Consider the following 22,428-nt stretch of genomic DNA (forward strand, 5'->3'; position numbering starts at 1 on the left):
TATTTCTTCACAGTGTTCTAACTCAGGTACAATCACAACCATATTTTTCTTGTGATATTTCTTGATAAGTGTCATGGCAAGACCATTTGTTAGCAGTAAACTATTAAACTTCAGGCATCTCATTCCTGAAGGAATTGATGTCTCAGCAGAGATTGATTCTTTGTTGTTAATCAGCTGCTGGAAGAGAGACAATGCAAACAGGAACACTGTGTTTTAGTGCCATTCTCTTCATAAAATAATTATCTCTGTCAAGGCTGCTGCCTTGCTTTGTCTGCTCATCTGCAAGTAGAACAACAAAAGCTATTTTGAAACACTGACCATGAAATATAAAGGAAATTGACAGATGTAGCAAGGATCTGTACACAATTCCTGAAAGCTTAAAATACCCCACTTCTTGAATGGGCTGCATACTTACTGTGCATGTCACCAATTGTGCATGTTTGGGATGCTTTGGACGTAAGTGCACAACATCTTACAACTTCTACCAGTATTTAGCAACTTTGCACAGCCATTGATGCACAGGCCACAATAAATAACCTGATCAACTCCATGCCAAGGAGATGTGCCACAATGTATGAGGCAAATGGTGGAACTAGATAATGACTGGTACCCCCCCCCCCCCAAAAAAAGTATGTACCCTTATGTGGAACCATACACTGTGTGCACAATTATTAGGCAAGTTGTATTTATGAGGATTAATTTTATTCTTGAACCACTACAGTGCTTTCAGTCGATCCAAAATGTTAATAGGCGTCTCACTAATTTATAAGATCTTCACTTAGCCTGGAAAAAGAGTCTGTTGCTCTATAAAAAAGCCCTCCGTAAAGCTAGGACATCTTACTACTCATCACTAATTGAAGAAAATAAGAACAACCCCAGGTTTCTTTTCAGCACTGTAGGCTGACAAAGAGTCAGAGCTCTATTGAGCCGAGTATTCCTTTAACTTTAACTAGTAATGACTTCATGACTTTCTTTGCTAATAAAATTTTAACTATTAGAGAAAAAATTACTCATAACCATCCCAAAGACGTATCGTTATCTTTGGCTGCTTTCAGTGATGCTGGTATTTGGTTAGGCTCTTTCTCTCCGATTGTTCTGTCTGAGTTATTTTCATTAGTTACTTCCTCCAAACCATCAACATGTCTATTAGACCCCATTCCTACCAGGCTGCTCAAGGAAGCCCTACCATTATTTAATGCTTTGATCTTAAATATGATCAATCTATCTTTATTAGTTGGCTATGTACCACAGGCTTTTAAGGTGGCAGTAATTAAGCCATTACTTAAAAAGCCATCACTTGACCCAGCTATCTTAGCTAATTATAGGCCAATCTCCAACCTTCCTTTTCTCTCAAAAAGTCTTGAAAGGGTAGTTGTAAAACAGCTAACTGATCATCTGCAGAGGAATGGTCTATTTGAAGAGTTTCAGTCAGGTTTTAGAATTCATCATAGTACAGAAACAGCATTAGTGAAGGTTACAAATTATCTTCTTATGGCCTCAGACAGTGGACTCATATCTGTGCTTGTTCTGTTAGACCTCAGTGCTGCTTTTGATACTGTTGACCATAAAATTTTATTACAGAGATGCCATAGATGCCATAGGCATGCCATAGGTATTAAAGGCACTGCGCTGTGGTGGTTTGAATCATATTTATCTAATAGATTACAATTTGTTCATGTAAATGGGGAATCTTCTTCACAGACTAAGGTTAATTATGGAGTTCCACAAGGTTCTGTGCTAGGACCAATTTTATTCACTTTATACATGCTTCCCTAAGGCAGTATTATTAGACGGCATTGCTTAAATTTTCACTGTTACGCAGATGATACCCAGCTTTATCTATCCATGAAGCCAGAGGACACACACCAATTAGCTAAACTGCAGGATTGTCTTACAGACATAAAGACATGGATGACCCCTAATTTCCTGCTTTTAAACTCAGATAAAACTGAAGTTATTGTACTTGGCCCCACAAATCTTAGAAACATGGTGTCTAACCAGATCCTTACTCTGGATGGCATTACCCTGACCTCTAGTAATACTGTGAGAAATCTTGGAGTCATTTTTGATCAGGATATGTCATTCAATGCGCATATTAAACAAATATGTAGGACTGCTTTTTTGCATTTACGCAATATCTCTAAAATTAGAAAGGTCTTGTCTCAGAGTGATGCTGAAAAACTAATTCATGCATTTATTTCCTCTAGGCTGGACTATTGTAATTCATTATTATCAGGTTGTCCTAAAAGTTCCCTGAAAAGCCTTCAGTTAATTCAAAATGCTGCAGCTAGAGTACTAAGGTGAGGACGGGGACCATGTCACTATTCTTTCCCCTTTAATGCCTTTACTTACCAGTCACGCAGTGGAATACTTTGATGCATGCAATGGAGCACTGCCCTGCATAAAAATCACGGTTTGCTTGAAAGAAGCAGACTTTTTCCTGTACCACTGCTTGAAGAAAGTGTTTTCTAAGAATTAGCAGTAGGTTTGGAAGTTCATTTGGAGTCCATCTTCAACCCCCAAAAGGTCCAACTAGCTTATCTTTAATAATACAGGCCCATACCACCTTCACTTTGCTGTCGTTTGAGTTGAAGTGGAGCTCTGTGCCCATTACTGATCCAGACGTAGGCCCATCCATCTGGTCCGTCAAGAGTCATTCTCATCAGTCTATAAAATCTTTGAAAATCTGTCTTCAGATATTTCTTGGCTCAGTCTTGATGTTTCTACTTATGTGTCTTGTTCAGTGATGGTCAGGTTTCAGTCTTCTGTACCTTGACCATGTCTCTGAGCACTGAACATCTTGTACTTCTAGGCACTCCAAGTAGGTTGCAGTTCTAGAATATGACAGCACTGGAGGATAATGGGTTCCTGGTAACTCCACACTTGATTTTTCTCAATTTTTGGCAGCTAGTTTGCTTTTTTTCTCAACACGTTTCTTGCGATGCTGTTGACTATTTGCAACAAAACGCTTGATGGTTCTGTAAACACGCTCCAATAGCTTAGGAATTTCAACAGTACTGCATTTCTCTGAAAGAGGAGTGCACACATAATAAAGCACACATTGACATAGGGTGTTTCTGTGTAGGCTCTCAGTTGTCCAGGTGGTTTCCATAGTAGAGAAGCTTGAATCTTCGACTGGACTTTAGCTGAGGAAGCTTCTGTGATTTGAAGCAAAACGTCCTCACATCAAGCAACCCAGTCCAGTCGAAGATTCAAGCTTCTCTACTATTTACATAGGGTGTTGATCTCCTTTGGCCACACCCTCTCTCACTGCACAAATACACATCACCTGATAAGTTTACACCCAATAAGAATTCAAGTTTACACAATTTGGAGTTGGAAACTATGCATTAAAATGATGATATTGTCAAAATACTCGCCTAATTGTGCACACAGTATAGTGTAGCTCAGTGCCAAATAAAGGCCTTTTTTTCAAGAGCAATTGCACATTTTGGCTTTGACTGTGACCAATACAAGGTACAATTGTGCAAAAACTTCAGTTAAGTAATATATGTATTTATATATTTTACTGAATTTGCCATGCACTTATTTTTACCCGAGGCCAAGATATGTCAAAGACTTTGCATCCGTCCGCCTGTCTGTGCTCAGCAGAAGTCCAGTCCTATTACTGCCAGGGTCTTCAAATTCACAGGGACGATTCTTGGGACACAGACCTTGGAGAAGTTCAAAGATGGCTGGCCTTGACCTATTTTAAGAGGTCAAAAGGTCACATTCTCTTTCCTTATTTTTATGGTCATACAGCCAAGGGTATTTTAGCATTGCGTTATATTTTTAGTTTACACATTGAATAGTATTTTGTATATTGTTTTAATGCTATTTTGAGGTTTTGGCAGTTGGGTCTTATTTGATTTTTTTTTTTAACTTCATCTGCCTTTTTGATAATTTTTCTGGTGTCTTTTTTGGATTATGATATCGTAAAAATGTATTGTGTCCACTTTGTGGGGCAAGTTAGAAAGTAATTGTAACATGAGACATTATACAACTCACATTATCAATTTTGTTGAAAAGACAAAGGGATATTTTGTGTGACTACTGGACAAAAAAAAAAAATCAATTTACCAAAGTGTGAATAATCGCTTGAACCTAATTCAGATGTTCATTTTCGGTGTTCAGTGTGAATCTCACAGGACGACCTGTGAAGGTAATTCCAGAGAAGAACATAGTGGAGTGGATGCCATTCTTAATAAGAGATTTATGTGACAGAGTGCTGCACTTCAATGAAGGTCTGAATTATGCATATTATGCAGAAATTAAAACATTTCCCATGAGATAATTATAAATGGAACTGAAAACTAATGCCTGGTTCACACGGTAAGATATTTAGGCCGATATTGGACCCGATCTTCTCCTTCCGACAATTTTAAGGAGGAATTTTAAGAATAATTGTGATGATGCTAAAGATAATCTTATCAAATATTCCTGCCATGTGTGGTGTGTTAAGAGCGCTCTGATCTGATCGGAAGGACGTTAGGAACGCTCTGATCGCAAATTGGGGATATTCAACCTGTTGGATTGTCTTGACCTGATATCGCAGCAAGTGTGGTGTCCTCCAACCACAAACAAGCATGCAGCCTGCTGAATGTGACATGTAGCCAATCAGAAAGCGAGGTGATGGACACACAGAGCCGAATCTAAAATCAAAACAGCTGTTATGGCGTACCAGAAAGTCCGGTGGTCGCGCTGTCTCCACTCCTTTAAAGAATGCCTTTTCTTTTTGTATCATTTTTTTCCTCTGTTGTAAATAATCCACAAACTATCTCAATTTGTTTACTCTGAAGTTACATTTAATCTCGAGAGATTTTGCGAGATTTCCTGTCTGACCTGGAAAGGTTTGTGTGTGAAATCTGTTCATGTGTGGTGGTGTTTTTACCGTGTGGCTGCACACCGCACACTGTACGACCAACACTGTTAGATCTTTTTTTTTTATCTCCAGGTGTGTGGTCTCTCAGGTTTTGGAAACCTCCAGATAATTTTAAAATCTTGCAGTGTGAACCAGGCTTAAAGAAACTAATAGCATAAAACATGAATTTGGTGCCGTGTTTGCAGTCATATCTCCAACCACAACCAACAACGAAATCCAAGAAAATCCAAACACTGACAAAAATTTCAAGCAAGACTCATGTTTCTATTTTCCACTATCTCTATTTTGAATTGGAAAACGTTTGTTCCATTCTTCATGTATTTGCCACAGGTATGATTTTTGTTATCACAAAATAGACATACATCTCCACAGCGTTACTTTTCCTGATGTAGAAAGGCAAGGAGAAAGGTGTGACTCCCACATTTCTCAGCTTTTTTTTCCCCACAGTCTTTGAAGGCAGACACATGCACAGCTGTTGGCATTAATAGCTTCTTTCCCCAGTGGTAAAATCCAGATTTCCATCTGATTCACCGTGACATCAAATCAACTCTGATGAGATTGTGGAGACATTTATGGAAACATTCTAAATCGATCCAAGTTTTGTAATTCAACAGGCGAATTCGCCATCTTTCATCTCCCCTTTCAAAGTTCCCTCCCTGGAATTTTAATATTTCCCTGGCAGCCCAGCACCGGAAAGCGCAGTGCTCCGAATCAAATCAGACCTCCAGATGATAGATGAGTGAGCCTAGTCACAGTCTATAATATATCTGGACTGCCGGTTCACTCATGTGACAGCTGAAAAATGCCAATGAGCCAATAGCAGCCAGTGTTTGGCTCCCACAGTACTTTTTTCCTACAGCTGCTACACCGAAATTCATTATCGCGGTGGTTCGACACATCACAAAGTACAAGGATAGAAGTGATGGAAGGTTTGCCGCAGGTGGTCACTGCAGCCTAGCTTCAATATGCTCTGATGCTTCGAGGGCACATATGTTGTGTGTCTCATGTGGAAACCTTGCACGGGGGGTAGTCTCCCTGGCATTTACCTTTGTCTTTGATATATCAAAGCAAATTGCTCGCTCAACCACAAAACAAAAGCACTCTGCTGGAGGAATATAGTGAGCTGGACTCCCCGAAGCGCAGCCAGAAAAATGCCAGCTCAGCCCTCTAGGGCTTTGAGCTGCCCACAGAGGTGTGTGGAAACCCAGCATTGAGTGTTAAGACTTACCATCAGCAATGAGGTGCTCAGGAACGTGTAGGATTACTCGCACTGAGAGGCTGCAGGCGAGGTGAGAGGAGTAAACCAGGCCGATCACACAGCTGATGACACTGATCAGAGTCAGTGTGGTCTTATTGATGGGGCTCCGAGGGGAACCTGCTGCAGGGAACAAACACACAGGGAGGGCAGCGGGAGGTGGGAACAACAAATGGGACAGGTATGTGAAGCAGTGACTGCACTTTATTTCCCCACCCCATCCCCTCCATTCCTTGTACAGCCACGCAGAAATATCCATAAGCACACACACACACACACACACACACACACACACACACACACACACACACACACACACACACACACACACACACACACACACACACACACACACACACACACACACACACACACACACACACACACGTCCTCACATATCGTCTACACAGGAAATCATTTTACAAACAAGCCAAAAATGGGCTTAGCGCCTATTAAAAAGACCTCTGGATCAAAAAGTGCAGGCCTTGGGGAAGTTCAGACGGCGTCATGGCTCGGTGGCCTAGAAATAAGGTTTACCTTTGAAGGGCATTAACATCCATGCTGGGATGTGAGGAAAATAATGAGACATGCTCCCCCCCCCCCCCCCCCAAAAAAGTTATATATATATATATATATATATATATATATATATGGTTCAGAGGTTGCTTTGCAACTTCACTCTTCCCTTTGCTCTGTCCTTCTCTCTCTGTCACTCCGCATCTTTTATCTCAAGAGTGCATAAAGTCTTAAAGATCATGCCACACCATATAGGCATGCATACAAGCGTGCACGCACACACACATACAGACACAGACACACACAGACGCACACACAAAAACAACAGGACGACCTTGAGAAGTGGCACTTTGTTTTAGTGGTTGTTTTTCCACTACCAGTATAACTCTGAATTACAGTCTCTTTCAAATTAATTGTTGGGGGGAACACTACCCTAAGCCGAACATGTATGTAAACAAATGCTGTTCTCTTGCTTAACGTTACATTTATTTCAATCAACTCAAAGAAAAATGTATTATTTTCATCCATCCGACTTAATGATAAAATCAGTAAAAAAGTTGTTTCAGTGCATTTTTTTTAACCTATTAAATACACTAAACAGGACAAATACTACATCAGTATTCTAGAAGATTGAAGCCTGAAGATTGAAGATTACAGAAAAAAAATACATTTGCAGCCTGCATGAATCACCCTTTACTGTGGAGCCACACAACATTGTTCGGGCAGTTCTATTCTTAACCCTCGCTCTAATTAAAGGTGTTGGCTACACTTCTGGAGGCTTTGCCATTTGCGACACCTGTGCACATGACAGGGAATAATTGGGTTGGAGGCATCGGAAAAAAGGTCGCAATGCCTTCTGACAGCAGCTTTTATTTTGAGGGCACTGTCTCTTTATGCGCTTTTTAGTTTTATTATTTTTTTTTTTTAATCTTGCACACCTCTTTACTGCACACTGAAATTGTAAGAACATGGCATGCTGACACATAAAACGTGCTGCACAACTCCATTTGACACTATTTGTACAGTATCTTTCTGCTTCGAAATAATATTTCCACATAATATTATTTCAAAATAAGTGTCAAGATGCTGGCAATATCAAAATAATCTCCGGTGAAGACTCCTGATCTCACTGTCTTGTTGAATTTTGGTCAACAAGATTGCAGATGCATTGAGATCAGTGTGACATGCTCGCAGACAGTCAAAACAGTCAACACGTTTATGTAACATTCATATAAATCATTTCTATGTGTTTTTCAAAATGACACACAACATTGTAAGCCATCCATCTGCTGTATGCACTGTAAAGGTTAAGTGTCATGCGTCGTGCTGATGGTGACACCATCAGATGGGCGGGACAAACTGATTGTAGGTATATAAATCTTCCTTACCCCCTGAGCCCCACGCGCTGTTGGCATTGCCATTTCTCATACCTCGACTCCGGCGACGACTGCGATTTGGGTCGGTGTAAAAGGCCAGTTGAGGCTCACTGTCTGCCTCCGTCCCAGAGTCCCCATCTGGGTTCAAGAATGTTGAACCCGCTGTTGGATTCACATAAGAAAAAAAAGTTCTGGAGAATCAATTTGCCTTCAACTTCTCCTCACAGAGATGGGCATGAACAGGGCAGCCAGAACGCACAATGAACCCAATGCTGAAAATGGCGTAAAAAAATAGATAAAAGCATGAAAGCGCCTTAATCAATTATTCAAATGGAGGCTCATGGAGACAGGAGCTGAACAGTGTTGGTATGTTTCAGTAATGTTTGCAAACCAATTTTTGCACCACTGTCCACTAAGAATGGTATTTGATCAGTCGGTTTAGTCTCTTTATTTGTCGGGATTTTTTTTGAAAGGCTTTCTGTTGATCCTCATGAAATTTAGTGAAATGATTGATCTTAAGTGGAAGAATCCATCAGATAGAGCTGCAGCGATATATGCTAAGTGCTATCTTATTTTACTAGCTGCAATCTGGCAGTAACCTGAATATCTTTGGGCTGTGGGCTAAACAAGGTATGTGAAGGCATGATCTTGGGCTTTGGATAACACTGATTGACATTTTTCACCATTTTGACATACTCTTTGACCTTTGATAACAGCCACAGAGTCAGATAATCAGTCTGTTGCCACCTCTCAAAAGCAGCCATCTGTCTCCTGCATGTGAATCATGGGTGTCTGCTCTCTAACCACAGATGCCCTCAACACTGAGGCACACGGATATTGGATCGCACCCTTAAAAATGGCCAAACTGCCATAGCTGACCTGAAGAAAGTCATACTCATCAGAAAAAACAAGTAAATCATAAGATTTTGTGATCACTCTTAATGATGAGAGGATGTAATGCACTTGAATCATCCATCCACCTGAGGAATTATTTTTTGAGATACCATAAAAAAGAACTCACTATGTTTTGTATTGATATCTAGGTGTTTTCTTTAACAATTTACTTTAATGATTGAAGAATATGCTTTCTAAGCATGTTTCCAGATACAAAGTAGTGCACATCAGCATGTGCAATTGTGCACATTAACTGCTACAAATATCACTGATAATGAAGCAGAAAAAGAAAAATTGGAGTTATAAACTTATCAGGAGAGAAAAGTATCCAGAGGCAAGAAAATTAACATTTTACCTCGTGAAATATTTTTTACATTTTTATTTTCCAACAGCTCTGATGGAAGATTTACATCACAGATTTGTATGGAAACAAAAGCAAATCAATGCTGTTTGTTGTTGTGTTTTGTGTTGTTTTCACCTGGAGATATTCCAAATCTCTTTCTTTAAAGTTGGAGGAAAAAACAGAGTGAAGTTTCTTTCATTTGAAAACGATGAAATTAAATATGAGGCTTGATATACAACCCCTGGCAAAAATTATGGAATCACCGGCCTCAGAGGATGTTCATTCAGTTGTTTAATTTTGTTGAAAAAAAGCAGATCACAGACATGACACAAAACTAAAGTCATTTCAAATGGCAACTTTCTGGCTTTAAGAAACTGTATAAGAAATCAAGAAAAAAAATTGTGGCAGTCAGTAACGGTTACTTTTTTAGACCAAGCAGAGGGAAAAAAATATGGACTCACTCAATTCTGAGGAATAAATTATGGAATCACCCTGTAAATTTTCATCCCCAAAACTAACACCTGCATCAAATCAGATCTGCACGTTAGTCTGCATCTAAAAAGGAGTGATCACACCTTGGAGAGCTGTTGCACCAAGTGGACTGACATGAATCATGGCTCCAACACGAGAGATGTCAATTGAAACAAAGGAGAGGATTATCAAACTCTTAAAAGAGGGTAAATCATCACGTAATGTTGCAAAAGATGGTTCACAGTCAGCTGTGTCTAAACTCTGGACCAAATACAAACAACATGGGAAGGTTGTTAAAGGCAAACATACTGGTAGACCAAGGAAGACATCAAAGCGTCAAGACAGAAAACTTAAAGCAATATGTCTCAAAAATCAAAAATGCACAACAAAACAAATGAGGAACGAATGGGAGGAAACTGGAGTCAACGTCTGTGACCGAACTGTAAGAAACCGCCTAAAGGAAATGGGATTTACATACAGAAAAGCTAAACGAAAGCCATCAACACCTAAACAGAAAAAAACAAGGTTACAATGGGCTAAGAAAAAGCAATCGTGGACTGTGGATGACTGGATGAAAGTCATATTCAGTGATGAATCTCGAATCTGCATTGGGCAAGGTGATGATGCTGGAACTTTTGTTTGGTGCCGTTCCAATGAGATTTATAAAGATGACTGCCTGAAGAGAACATGTAAATTTCCACAGTCATTGATGATATGGGGCTGCATGTCAGGTAAAGGCACTGGGGAGATGGCTGTCATTACATCATCAATAAATGCACAAGTTTACGTTGATATTTTGGACACTTTTCTTATCCCATCAATTGAAAGGATGTTTGGGGATGATGAAATCATTTTTCAAGATGATAATGCATCTTGCCATAGAGCAAAAACTGTGAAAACACTCCTTGCAAAAAGACACATAGGGTCAAGGTCATGGCCTGCAAATAGTCCGGATCTTAATCCAATTGAAAATCTTTGGTGGAAGTTGCAGAAAATGGTCCATGACAAGGCTCCAACCTGCAAAGCTGATCTGGCAACAGCAATCAGAGAAAGGTGGAGCCAGATTGATGAAGAGTACTGTTTGTCACTCATTAAGTCCATGCCTCAGACACTGCAAGCTGTTATAAAAGCCAGAGGTGGTGCAACAATATACTAGTGATGTGTTGAAGCGTTCTTTTGTTTTTCATGATTCCATAATTTTTTCCTCAGAATTGAGTGATTCCATATTTTTTTCCTCTGCTTCGTCTACAAAAATAACCGTTACTGACTGCCACAAATTTTTTTCCTGATTTCTTATAGTGTTTCTTAAAGCCAGAAAGTTGCCATTTGAAATGACTTTAGTTTTGTGTCATGTCTGTGATCTGCTTTTTTTTCTACAAAATTAAACAACTGAATGAACATCCTCCGAGGCTGGTGATTCCATAATTTTTGCCAGGGCTTGTACGTAGAGCCGGCAACAAACACAGCAATAAACGACTCTGGAATTGATGGGCTCACTGTTTTGTTATCTTTTGGTTGGTTTTAGCAGAGGCATTAACTCAATTTAGAGGGCATATACTGAAGCTTGTCTTACAAATGTTAGTGGATTGCAAATGACAAAGTCAGCAGGGAAATCCATCAAACAGCAAAGATTTGCTGCCTCAGCGGGATACAGGTGAATCGAAATAAAATTCATTCCAATGTTGCTCAGTGACAAGAGCTTTAAAAATCCCCATCCGAGGCATTGTGCTTGATTAAAGTGGAGAAGAACAATGGGGAAATAAAGATACTCTTGGCAGCAGAGTCACTGTGATAAACCACGAAGAACTTTTGCATGACAGCGCCTTCGCCAGGTCAGTTTTTTTTGGCTTCGTAACAATACTTACAGCGATATGAATGTGTTGTGTAAATATTAGTGGCAGGCATGACTATCTGACAGCACAGATGTTGGTGTTGCTTTACTCTGGTGTTTTGATGAGACCACTGTCTCAGCAGCATGTCACAAGCCTGATTTCCTAAAAAAAAGCACTGTGCATAGCAGTCTTACACCTCAGAAATGTTTACATGGAGCTTTCAAACTCATCTGAAACATCATTCTAACTACTGATAAAAATCCCCAGTAAAACACAAGCCCAGTGCCTGTAACAAACAGGGGTGGCAGAGAAAGCAGCAGGAAGAGTAACAAAGTATTTTGCAAAAACAACTGCACTGTTTTCATATTTGAATAACTGTCTGCTTACTTTTATCCCTCAGGGCAGCAAGTAATAATAATGAAAGTCATGGGAGGGCTGATGCATATCCTGTTCACTCTACAAATCATAATATAAATGTACGAATGCCTGTAATGTTGTAATTTACTATGGATGACTTCATCATGTGACTTCTGTCTGATGTCATCATGATGTCATTCATACCAATCAATCACAAATTATTTGCTCAACAGCAGATGCTGCTATTATTATGAACACCCCCTTTTCTTTTTTTACTAATAGCCCAGTTTCATAGCCGTAAGAGTGTGCATATCATGAATGCTTGGTCTTGTTGGATTTGTGAGAATCTACTGAATCTACTGGTACCTTGTTTCCCATGTAACAATAAGAAATATACTCAAAACCTGGATTAATCTTTTTAGTCACATAGCACTACTATTATTCTGAACACTACTATATATATATATATATATATATATATTTATACCATGGTCAGTGAGAATTCCATGTCTAACTGGCGTGCATTATTTTCGTGTTCGGCGAGTTAAGTCACTATTATAATCACTCCGCTCTGGTCATCACCATAGCAATGCACAAATCAGTTGGCGCAGATCAGCTGTGTTTTGACTGGTGAATGACAGAAACACGATAAAACATGGATTTCCAAGTGAATTTTAAGTGAATTTTGGCCAAAATAAAACATCTGAGGAATGGAAAGAGGAGGAGAGCAAACGAGAAGAACAACAAAAGCAACGGCGTAAAGATTTAACATCAGACGAACTGGATAAGATTGAAGACAGGAAAGAAGAAGAGAACGGTTATATCCTCGCGGGCTCCACATCAAAACAGCGAGCGTAGTTTCTGGACCTGTTGGCTGCAGCTCGACACAGCAGAGAGCGGGGCGGTGTGAGTGGCCCGCTGCGGTGCGAGCCGGCAGACTCTGTAAGAAGCGCATCGGAGACAAAATATCTTGAGACTGGTATAAAATAGTCCCAAATACTCACATATTTTTAGAAAGTTCTGTTAACTTAAATAAATATTTGTGTGTTAGCTCAAATTCAAATTTCAAATTTATTAATTTATATAGTGCCAATTCACGACAAAATCATCTCAAGGCGCTTCACAACATAAAAAACAATTAAAAATTTAAAACAATAAAAACAACCATAAAAGAAAGACAGCAGTAAAAGAATAGAAGATTAAAAACACATCATAACACTAATGATAAAACAGGGAAAATAAATGAGTCTTTAAACGTGATTTAAAGGTCTCCACAGTGTCCGACTGTCGAATGTGTGCCGGCAGATCGTTCCACAGAGCTGGGGCACGATAGGAAAAAGCTCTGTGACCGGCAGACTTTTTATTCACCTTGGGAACACACAGAAGTCCTGCACCCTGAGAACGCAGGGCCCGAGCTGGTACATAGGGGCTTATCAAGTCAGCCAGATAGGGAGGTGCAAGTCCATGAACAATTTTATAAACTAAAATCAGTACTTTAAAATCCGATCTTGCAGAAACAGGAAGCCAGTGCAGGGACGTCAAGATTGCCATAATGTGGTCAAACTTTCTGCTCCGTGTCAAAAGTCTGGCAGCAGCATTCTGAACCAATTGAAGACCCCTGATCCTGGACTGCGGTAAGCCAGAGAATAGAGCATTACAATAGTCCAATCTAGAAGAGACAAACGCATGAATCAAAGTCTCAGCATCAGCCATAGACAGAATAGGATGAATCCTCACTATATTTTGCAAATGGAAGAAGGCAGTCCTTGTAATGTCTCTAATGTGGAGATCAAAGGACAACGCAGGATCAAAAATTACTCCAAGGTTCCTCACTTTATCCGTATGATGTATAACACATAGACCTAAGCTAAATGCTAGCTGATCAAATTGATGCCGATATCTCGCTGGACCAAAAACCATAACTTCAGTCTTATCAGAATTTAAAAGTAGGAAGTTACTAGACATCCAACTTCTTACTGATGCAAGACAATCTTCCAAGGATTTTATGTGAGTAAGATTACCAGCAGTTATTGGCATATACAATTGAGTGTCATCAGCATAGCAATGAAAGGGAATCCCAAAACGCCGCAATATATTCCCGAGGGGTGCTACATAAAGAGAAAAAAGCAAGGGACCCAAAACGGATCCCTGAGGAACCCCAAACTTCATGTCTCTACGATCGGAGGAGGTTCCATTACACAATACACAGTAGGGACGACTGGACAGGTATGACGTCAACCATGCAAGAGCAGTTCCAGTAATCCCAAAGTGATTCTCCAGCCTATTGAGTAGAATATGGTAATCCACAGTGTCAAATGCAGCACTAAGATCCAGCAGCACCAGGACCGTAGTGATATCCGAGTCCATTGCTCGCAAAAGGTCATTCACTACTTTAGTAAGTGCTGTCTCTGTGGAGTGAAATTTTCTAAAAGCAGACTGCAGTGGCTCAAAAAGATTATTCTCAGTGAGGTAGTCCACGAGCTGTCGCGAGACCACTTTTCCAGGATTTTAGAACAAAATGACAGATTTGATATCGGTCTATAATTCTTCAATACACTAGGGTCGAGATTAGATTTTTTAAGTAATGGTTTGATCACTGCAGACTTAAAACACTTAGGAACAGATCCAGAAGTTAATGAGAGATTTATAATTTCCAGCACAGTTGGTCCAAGAATGGGCCACAGGTCCTTAAACAGTTTTGTTGGTATAGGATCAATTAAACAGGTTGTGCTTTTAGTAGACGTCACGAGCTTCGTCAGTGCACCTAGTGAGATACCATCAAAATCTGTAAATCTGGATACCACCTCAGTGGGCGCATCCACCTCCACAGCAGTATGCAGTGGTTGGGCCAAAGCCTGCTGAGATATACTCAACCTAATATCCTCAATTTTCTTCTCGAAGTAATCCAAGAAGTCCTGTGCTGAGAAAGGAGAGTGAATAACAGGTGGCTGTCCATGAATAAGAAGTGCTACAGTTTCAAACAAAAACTTGGAATTATGCTTATTTTTATTAATCAAATCAGAATAATAGGCACGCTTTGTAACCAGTAGTCCCTGCTTATAATCCAAGACAGCATCTCGCCATGCAAGATGGAAGACCTCTAACTTAGAACTACGCCATTTCCGTTCAAAACCTCGAGCCTTCTGCCTAAGGTCACGCAGGTAACCATTAAACCAAGGTGAGTATGCCTTGGGAAGGTGTGTCCTCAAGAGAGGAGGCGCAACCTTGTCCAGTGTGGCCTTGAGCGCTGAGTTCAAGCCATCCGCAAGACTATCTATTGATTGAATATTCTCTAACCCCGAGGCCAAAATTTCAGGCAGTCTGGCTTCGAGTTCTATCATAATTGAAGGAGTAATGCGTCGCCGCAAAGAAAGACAAGGCTTTTGATCCACTAGGCGCGGCAACATAAATGCACACCTAACAAATGAGTGGTCAGAGATCACCGAGGCAAGAGGCAAAATGTCAATGTTTGTGACAGCAAGGCCACGTGTGAGTACCAGATCAAGGGTATTTCCACTAGTATGTGTTGAATCCTGAATACATTGCTGGAATCCCAGCACATCCACAAGTTCCATAAATGACTTGCAAAGGGGATCAGAGGGCTTATTTATGTGAATATTAAAATCACCAATAATCAAAATGTTGTCCACACTAGCTGACAGGCTAGAGATGAATGCACCAAATTCATCTAAAAATTCAGAATATGGGCCAGGAGGCCTATAAACAGTGACAACATGGCATGACTGATTTCCATACTTCTGACCCTGACAATATGTAGCATCATGGGCAGAGCGGAGAGTCAGATGCTCAAACGAATTATATTTATGCCCCCCGACAGTCAAGAAGGTAAACTTGGATTTATAGATAAAAGCAACACCCCCGCCTTGCTTCGCACAACGAGACCTGTGACTGAATGTGTACCCTGGTGGGCAGGCCTCATTCAGAGGAAGAACAGCTGTGGGTTTGAGCCAGGTTTCACATAACCCAATCATGTCCAAATGATGATCCATAATTAGATCGTTAATCAACAGGGATTTTGAGGACAAAGATCTGATGTTAATAAGACCCAAACTGAAGACTTCTGTCGGTTTGACAGACTGACATCTTTGAATAGGCCTGAGTATCTTAAAATCCACTCCACGTTTTCCATCCAGCGCCCGGAGAGTGTCAGGAACCGCTGCCGTCACATCAGGACTACAATTCCCAGAAGCTGCAGCGCTCTGATGACGTGGGCGCCGAGCACCGATGCACTCAGCTGACCAGATGACCGGCACAGACGACCCAGTTCGATGGAACACAAACTTTCTCCGGGAGCCTCTGTGGACACAGCGACGTCGGCAGAACAAGCCAAGCTCTCTGATAGCGAGAATGTCCCGAGGGACATTATTGTTGTTCAAGCTTCGTAGCTCAGCTGCAGAGTAGCTTAGCATCACGCCAGCCGAGGGAGTGAAATGCGGCGTCGTACAGCGCAAAGCAGGCAATAAACAATCAAAGATAACTAAAAATGCACACTGAAGGACCAAAAACCACGTTAAGTACATATCCAAAATAAAAATTACACTCAAGCCACTAAAAACCGAATTATACACGAGAAAACTGGAGAAAATCAGACGAGCGGCGAACACACAACGCCAGCAACTCTTCTTTGTCTCTTCGAGCTCAATGTGTGGGACCATGGTATAAGCGGATTAAACAACTCAAAGCCATGCATTATACGGTTTGTTTTAGACTCCGCGTCATGCATTCAAACCATATAATGCACGGCTTCTCGTTGTTTAATCCTTACACACACACACACACACACACACATACATATATATATATATATATATATATATATATATAGTGGTAGTTGAGGTCCTCTTTCAAATTCTTTACAACAATGTGAAAATTTTCTTGAATAGTGTGTTATTTTGGTGATTTTATTTTTTGTTGTTGGTGTTGTTTTTTGTCTCAGCAACAAAACAATTCAAGAACATGCACTGTGTTGGGTAAATACCACTGTTTTTAACATCAAACTCCATATTTTTGGAGCGCCTTGGGGCAACTGTTTGTTGTGATTTGGCGCTATATAAGAAAAAAGTTGATTGATTGATTGATTTTTCCCAAAAATTCAAAATATCAAAATGTGATCAAGAACTGAAAAAGAAGAACAATTTGGGGTATTTTATTCTCCCTGAAAAAAATAATGCTGTACATTGTTACACATTCCTTTCTCACAATTCAATGTCACTTAGAGTGCTATCTCACTGGGCTGAAACAAACTGTGAATGGCAATTGGGAGAGAAATCGCTTGATTTCATACGATGTTCGCTGGGTGGTGCTCTGCCCTTGCAGGGCATCACCAGCGTCATACCTAAATTTGTTCATAGTTGGCGAGGCAACAAGGCTCCTCCCAGGATGCTCCCAGAGCAGCGGCTGCTCTTGTGCAACACTCTGAATGTACTCACTGCAACTCCTAAAGTGAGAGACTCAAGAGAGAACTATAGGAAGGGTGGTTGGAGAAGGGGTGGGCTGGGCCACATGAGCTGCTGTGGGAGCAAGTCAAAATAGTGGAGATGATTGAAGAGGAACAGCCACTTCTGGATTGGCCAAGCATGGAGATCAGGACTTCTCAGGTTATGCATTTAATGGTTTATTATAAATAAATGTATTTATTTTTATTGAGGAGCTCAAGTCTGCAAAATCGGCAAGCAAAGCACTGTGTCATTTTTAATAATTTTTATCTGGAGCGCTCTCTCTCTCTCGCTCTCTCTCTTTCTCTCTCTCACTCCCTCTTTCTCTGTCTCTCTCTCTCTGTCTGTCCCCCTCTCTCTCTGAGGACATGCGGTGGGAGTTCTTTGATTTGCTCATTGTGAGTGAGGTAATATGACGACATGTTTTCATTAAACCCCATACTGTCAAATCCAGCTGCTGTAGTGTTCATATGTGTCTTTAAACCGGAATTTTTTTCTGCTAAATGCTGTGTCGTGGAAATAAGATGACATCTGTACATCAGAGTCAAATTTCAGGAGGAAGGAGGAGGACATATCTGTGCCAAATCAATGTGCAGATCCACCTCAGACTTGCTGTGGAAACCCCAAGTAAAAAAAAACAAGGGAACAACAAAAGGGACTTATAATGTTATTGCCAGATAAATCAAAGGACACACCCCCTAAGCCCTGCTGGACATCACTGCATCACGGAGAAAAGGCTGGTCCAGTGAATGAACGATCAGCGCACATGGAACTCGGAGCCAAGGACAAAAGGATTACATAAGTGATTGATTACATACTGGACATGGAAGATAGGACATTAGATCCAGCAAGGATATCATTCTGCAAGTCTGTGAGTGCAGTGTAAGCGTCATCATTATTATGTTCTTTTATTTTTTCATGTCCTTACTGGGTGCAGTGTGTGAAGTTCCACAGTCTATTCACATGGATAATAGCAGGGTAGTAAGAGCTGAACACTTTGTGTGCAAATGTGTCATCATTTCAGCTGTGAGTGGCCACTTCAGTGAGATACTAACTGTGATATTGTCGCTCGTTCACGTGTTTGGTCGCAAATTTGCATTTCCAGTGGTTCTCCAACAGTCGTACCCAGTGAGACAGGACCCTTAGAATGAATTTCAGCTTTCAATTGGTGACGAAGGGTAATCAAATACAGATTCACAGAGCACCTATTTAAATTCTGTACAGTAATGACAGGTTGCATTATCTGGGTTGGGATAAATTTATAATACACATAAGGAGAAGTGTCATGTATACAAATGATAGCATAACTGTAGCGGTTAGATATGGTTAACCCTCTGGGGTCCAAGGGCATTTTTTGGACAGTTCACGCACCTGGCATAAATGTTTTATTATTGCTGTTAACAGCTCTCCCTGCATCCCACAATCAAGTTTTATGTCGCTTTTTGTTTCCAGGATGACCTGTACTTTCATAATATATATGCTATAGTGGTGTTTTATAAGTGTAATAAGGGTTTACAATCAGAAATAAGAAAGGGAAAAGTAAAGCAGAAATTATTTTCCACACACATTTATTCAAAACACACAGCAAACTATAATAAACAACTGTTTTGACACTTTATAAAGGTAATTTGGGCTCTTGTGTAAAAGACTGTGCAACAAAAATGTTCAAACAATAAACACAAATGCACATTTTGAACAATATATACAAAACGGTCTATGTGTTTTGTTTGTCTTCATCTCAAAGCAACTTCTGTCTGCTATTACACATAGGTCACATCACAAACTTCTACTATAAAGTTGACTGTGTGTGTTGACTGTGGCTGCACTGTGAAAGCAGCTTTCACACTTCGAGGACCATTCACACTCTGGAGCGAGGCCCCTCCCCACGCTTCATTGATATGGTAAACAGTGCTTTACGCCGGAGCGAGAGAGCTTGCCACAGGCTTATCCAATAACATTCACAGGCAAACTAGTGGAGCAATCCTGATACTCACACACTCTTTGTTTGAGCACCTGAGATTGTCATCAGAGGGCCTCCGTCTGCTCCGTCTGCTCACTTTCACTGATGGGCGCATTTGAGCCAGCAGCCAGGGGGCTATTCAAACGGGCCAACTAGTAACACTTCACTCCTAAAAACAATCTTTGGTTTATCACATGAGGTAAATCTGCCCTACGATTGGATTTTGGAAAACCATGTGACGGTGAACCAATTCTTCTATGAGGAGTACAAAGACGGTGGATGGCTGGCTCGAAAGTCTGCGGAGTTAACTTTTCAGAAAAAAATAAGTTTCTATCTCATATCATTAAAAAGTTATTTATAATTTAGTAAAGCTTGGTCTCCGCCGTCGTCTACGACAGCATCGGGCCCAGAGGGTTAATATGGCACAGTCACAATGGTCGCTGTCCCCATTTAAGAATTATTTATACCTCTTCATGGCTTTGTGTGGAAAAGTGTGTGAGTCAGGTCCAAGCAGGAAACTTCGAAGGGCTCAGATGAAGCCCTACCAGAAGTACAAGAAGTTGCAATTCTTTGACTGCCCACTTGAGGGTGACTTCAAAAAAGGTTTCTCTCTCTCTCTCCCTCTCTTTCTCTCTCAGATTTGGCTTTAGAATTTGAATTTCATTCATGCCTGAAATGCTGTATATGCCACACTATGCATGTACAGCATGGTTACATTGCTACATAGGATATGACTGTGGAGCTTTATTAGTTGCATGTACAGTACCACATGGGCCACAAATGAAAACAGACAGAAGAAATCAGGTTTTGGGGAAATTGTTTTGTTCTTGTTTGTACTGGAGAAAAGTAGAACTGGTTGTGACAGGACAGGACTACCTCTTTTTTTATTTTTTTCACTTCATATATCAAAAAACACATTCTCATACTACCATCAAATTCCATTCAGGGCAGAATTCATGATGCTTTTTCCTCACAACACTTCGGTTCAATTTGCCACAGGCATTTCATCTCTCATGAGAATCTATGTACACCACAGAGAGAGAAAAAAAAAACTTTCACAGGGCTATGTATGTAACATACAATCTGAACTAAACTCAAGTATAAGACACTTTTTGAATGAACCTCATATCGCACTTGAGTATAAGTCACACTGGAGTATAAATTGCATCTTTTCTTTTGTATTATCAGATCTTTAATTTGGGATTTTTATGCATTGTTACAGTATAACTCAGCCACATGGGGTGTGCAGCCAGTATATTCTGAGTGCCAGTTCCAAGTTCAGATAAGTGAGAAGGGTTGTGTCAGGAAGGGCATCCAGTGTAAAACAAGCCAACATAACCATGCAGAGTACAAATCAAATTTCCATACCAGATCAGTCAAGGCTCAGGTTAACAATGACTGCCACTGGTGCTGTTGCCCGACAGGGTGCCAGCAGAAATTGGGCAACTGCTGGGCGAAGAAGAAGAGGAGTAAAATCTGTCCTCAGACAGCGGGAGAAGAGGAAAGGAGTGGGAGAGAGAATCAGGACTTTGAATGTTGTCACTATGACTGGTAAAGGGAGAGAGCTGGCCGACATGATGGAGCGGAGAAAGGTAGGCATATGGTGTGTGCAAGAGCACTGGTGGTGGGTTCAAGTTGTTGTATCATGGTGTGGATAGGAAAAGAAATGGTGTTAAGTTCATTTTAATGGAAGTGTTTGTTAAGAGTGTGTTGAGGCTAAGCAAGTGTCTGATAGGGTGATGAGTGTGAAGTTGAAAACTGAAGGGGTGATGAATATCATCAGTGCATATGCCCTACAGGTAGGTTGTGAGATGAATGGCCTGAGGAGTGGAGACAAAGTGCGCTAGTTCCTGTTTTTAAGAACAAGGGTGATGTGCAGAACTGCAGTAACTACTGAGGCATCAAGATGATCAGCCACAGAATTAAGTTATGAGAAAGGGTAGTAGTAGCTAGGCATAGTAATCTGTGAGCAGCACTATAGCTTTATGCTGAGAAAGAGCACTACAGATACAGTGTTTGCTCTGAGAGTACTGATGTAGCGGTACAGAGGCCAAAAGGACTTACATTGTCTGTGGATTTAGGGAAAGCTTATGACAGGGTGCCAAGAGATGACTTGTGGTATTGTAAGAGGAAGTCTGGAGTGACAAAGAAGTATGTGAGGGTAGTGGTAGAGGTATTCATTGAAGGTGTAGGTGAGATTACACCAAGGATCAGCTCGGAGTCCTGTCTTGTTTGCAGTGGTGATGGACAGGTTGATGGATGAGATCAGATAGGAATCTCTGTGGACTGTAACGTTTGCAGAAGACATTGTGATCTGCCGTGAGAGCAGACAGCTGGTTGAGTCTAGCCTGTAGATGTGAAGATGTGCTCTGGATAGAAGGATAAGGAAAGTCAGTCAGAGCAAGACTGAGTACATGTGTACAGTATGACTGAAAGGGAGTCCAGTGGAATAGTGCAGTTACAAGGAGCAGAGGTGGTGAAAGTAGATGAGTTTAAATATTTGGGGTCAACTGCCCAAAGTAATGGTGAGTGTGGCAAAGAGGTAAAGAAGAGAGTGCAGGCAGGGTGGAGAAAGGTGTCATGAATGATTTGTGACTGAAGAATATGTGCAAGAGTGAAGGGAGAGGTCTACAAGATAGTATACCAGTACACAGCAGACCAGCTATGTTGTACAGCTTACAGATGGTGGCACTAACAAAAAGACAGTAGGCAGAGTTGGAGGTGGCATAGCTGAAGATGTTGTGATTCTCTTTGGGAGTGAGAAGAATGGACAGGATTAGGAATGAACATATCAAGGGGACAGCTCAGGTGGGACATTTTGGAGACAAACTCAGAGAGGCCAGGGTATATAGGCAGAAGGATGCTGAGGATGGAGCCATCAGGAGAAGAAGAGGGAGGCAAAAGAGAAGGTTTATGGATGTGGTGAGAGAGGACATGCAGCTGGTAGGAGTGCAAAGGAACTGTTGTGGCATGCAGCCATCCATGTGCAGGGGATGTGAACACAGTGCAAACAAACCAAAAGCACTGTGTCCACTGCAGGTCAAAGTGTGGCACAGAGCATGGCGCTGCATATCTGGACAGGCTGT

The 22,428-nt window shown here is 40.9% G+C and overlaps 1 protein-coding gene across 1 annotated transcript in view; it reads right to left on the reverse strand.

Annotated features, from left to right (window-relative positions):
• Positions 1-22,428, reverse strand: part of astn1 (astrotactin 1) — a 1,400,536-nt gene that overhangs the window by 927,299 nt on the left and 450,809 nt on the right. The window contains exons 6-7 of the mRNA XM_034183391.1: positions 8,042-8,191; positions 6,111-6,260 (exon numbers count right to left, since the gene is read on the reverse strand). Of these exons, the coding sequence (XP_034039282.1) occupies positions 6,111-6,260; positions 8,042-8,191 (300 nt within the window). The remainder of the gene's footprint in view (positions 1-6,110; positions 6,261-8,041; positions 8,192-22,428) is intronic.

The sequence above is a fragment of the Thalassophryne amazonica genome, chromosome 12, assembly GCF_902500255.1.
Source record: "Thalassophryne amazonica chromosome 12, fThaAma1.1, whole genome shotgun sequence".
Classification (NCBI taxonomy): domain Eukaryota; kingdom Metazoa; phylum Chordata; class Actinopteri; order Batrachoidiformes; family Batrachoididae; genus Thalassophryne; species Thalassophryne amazonica.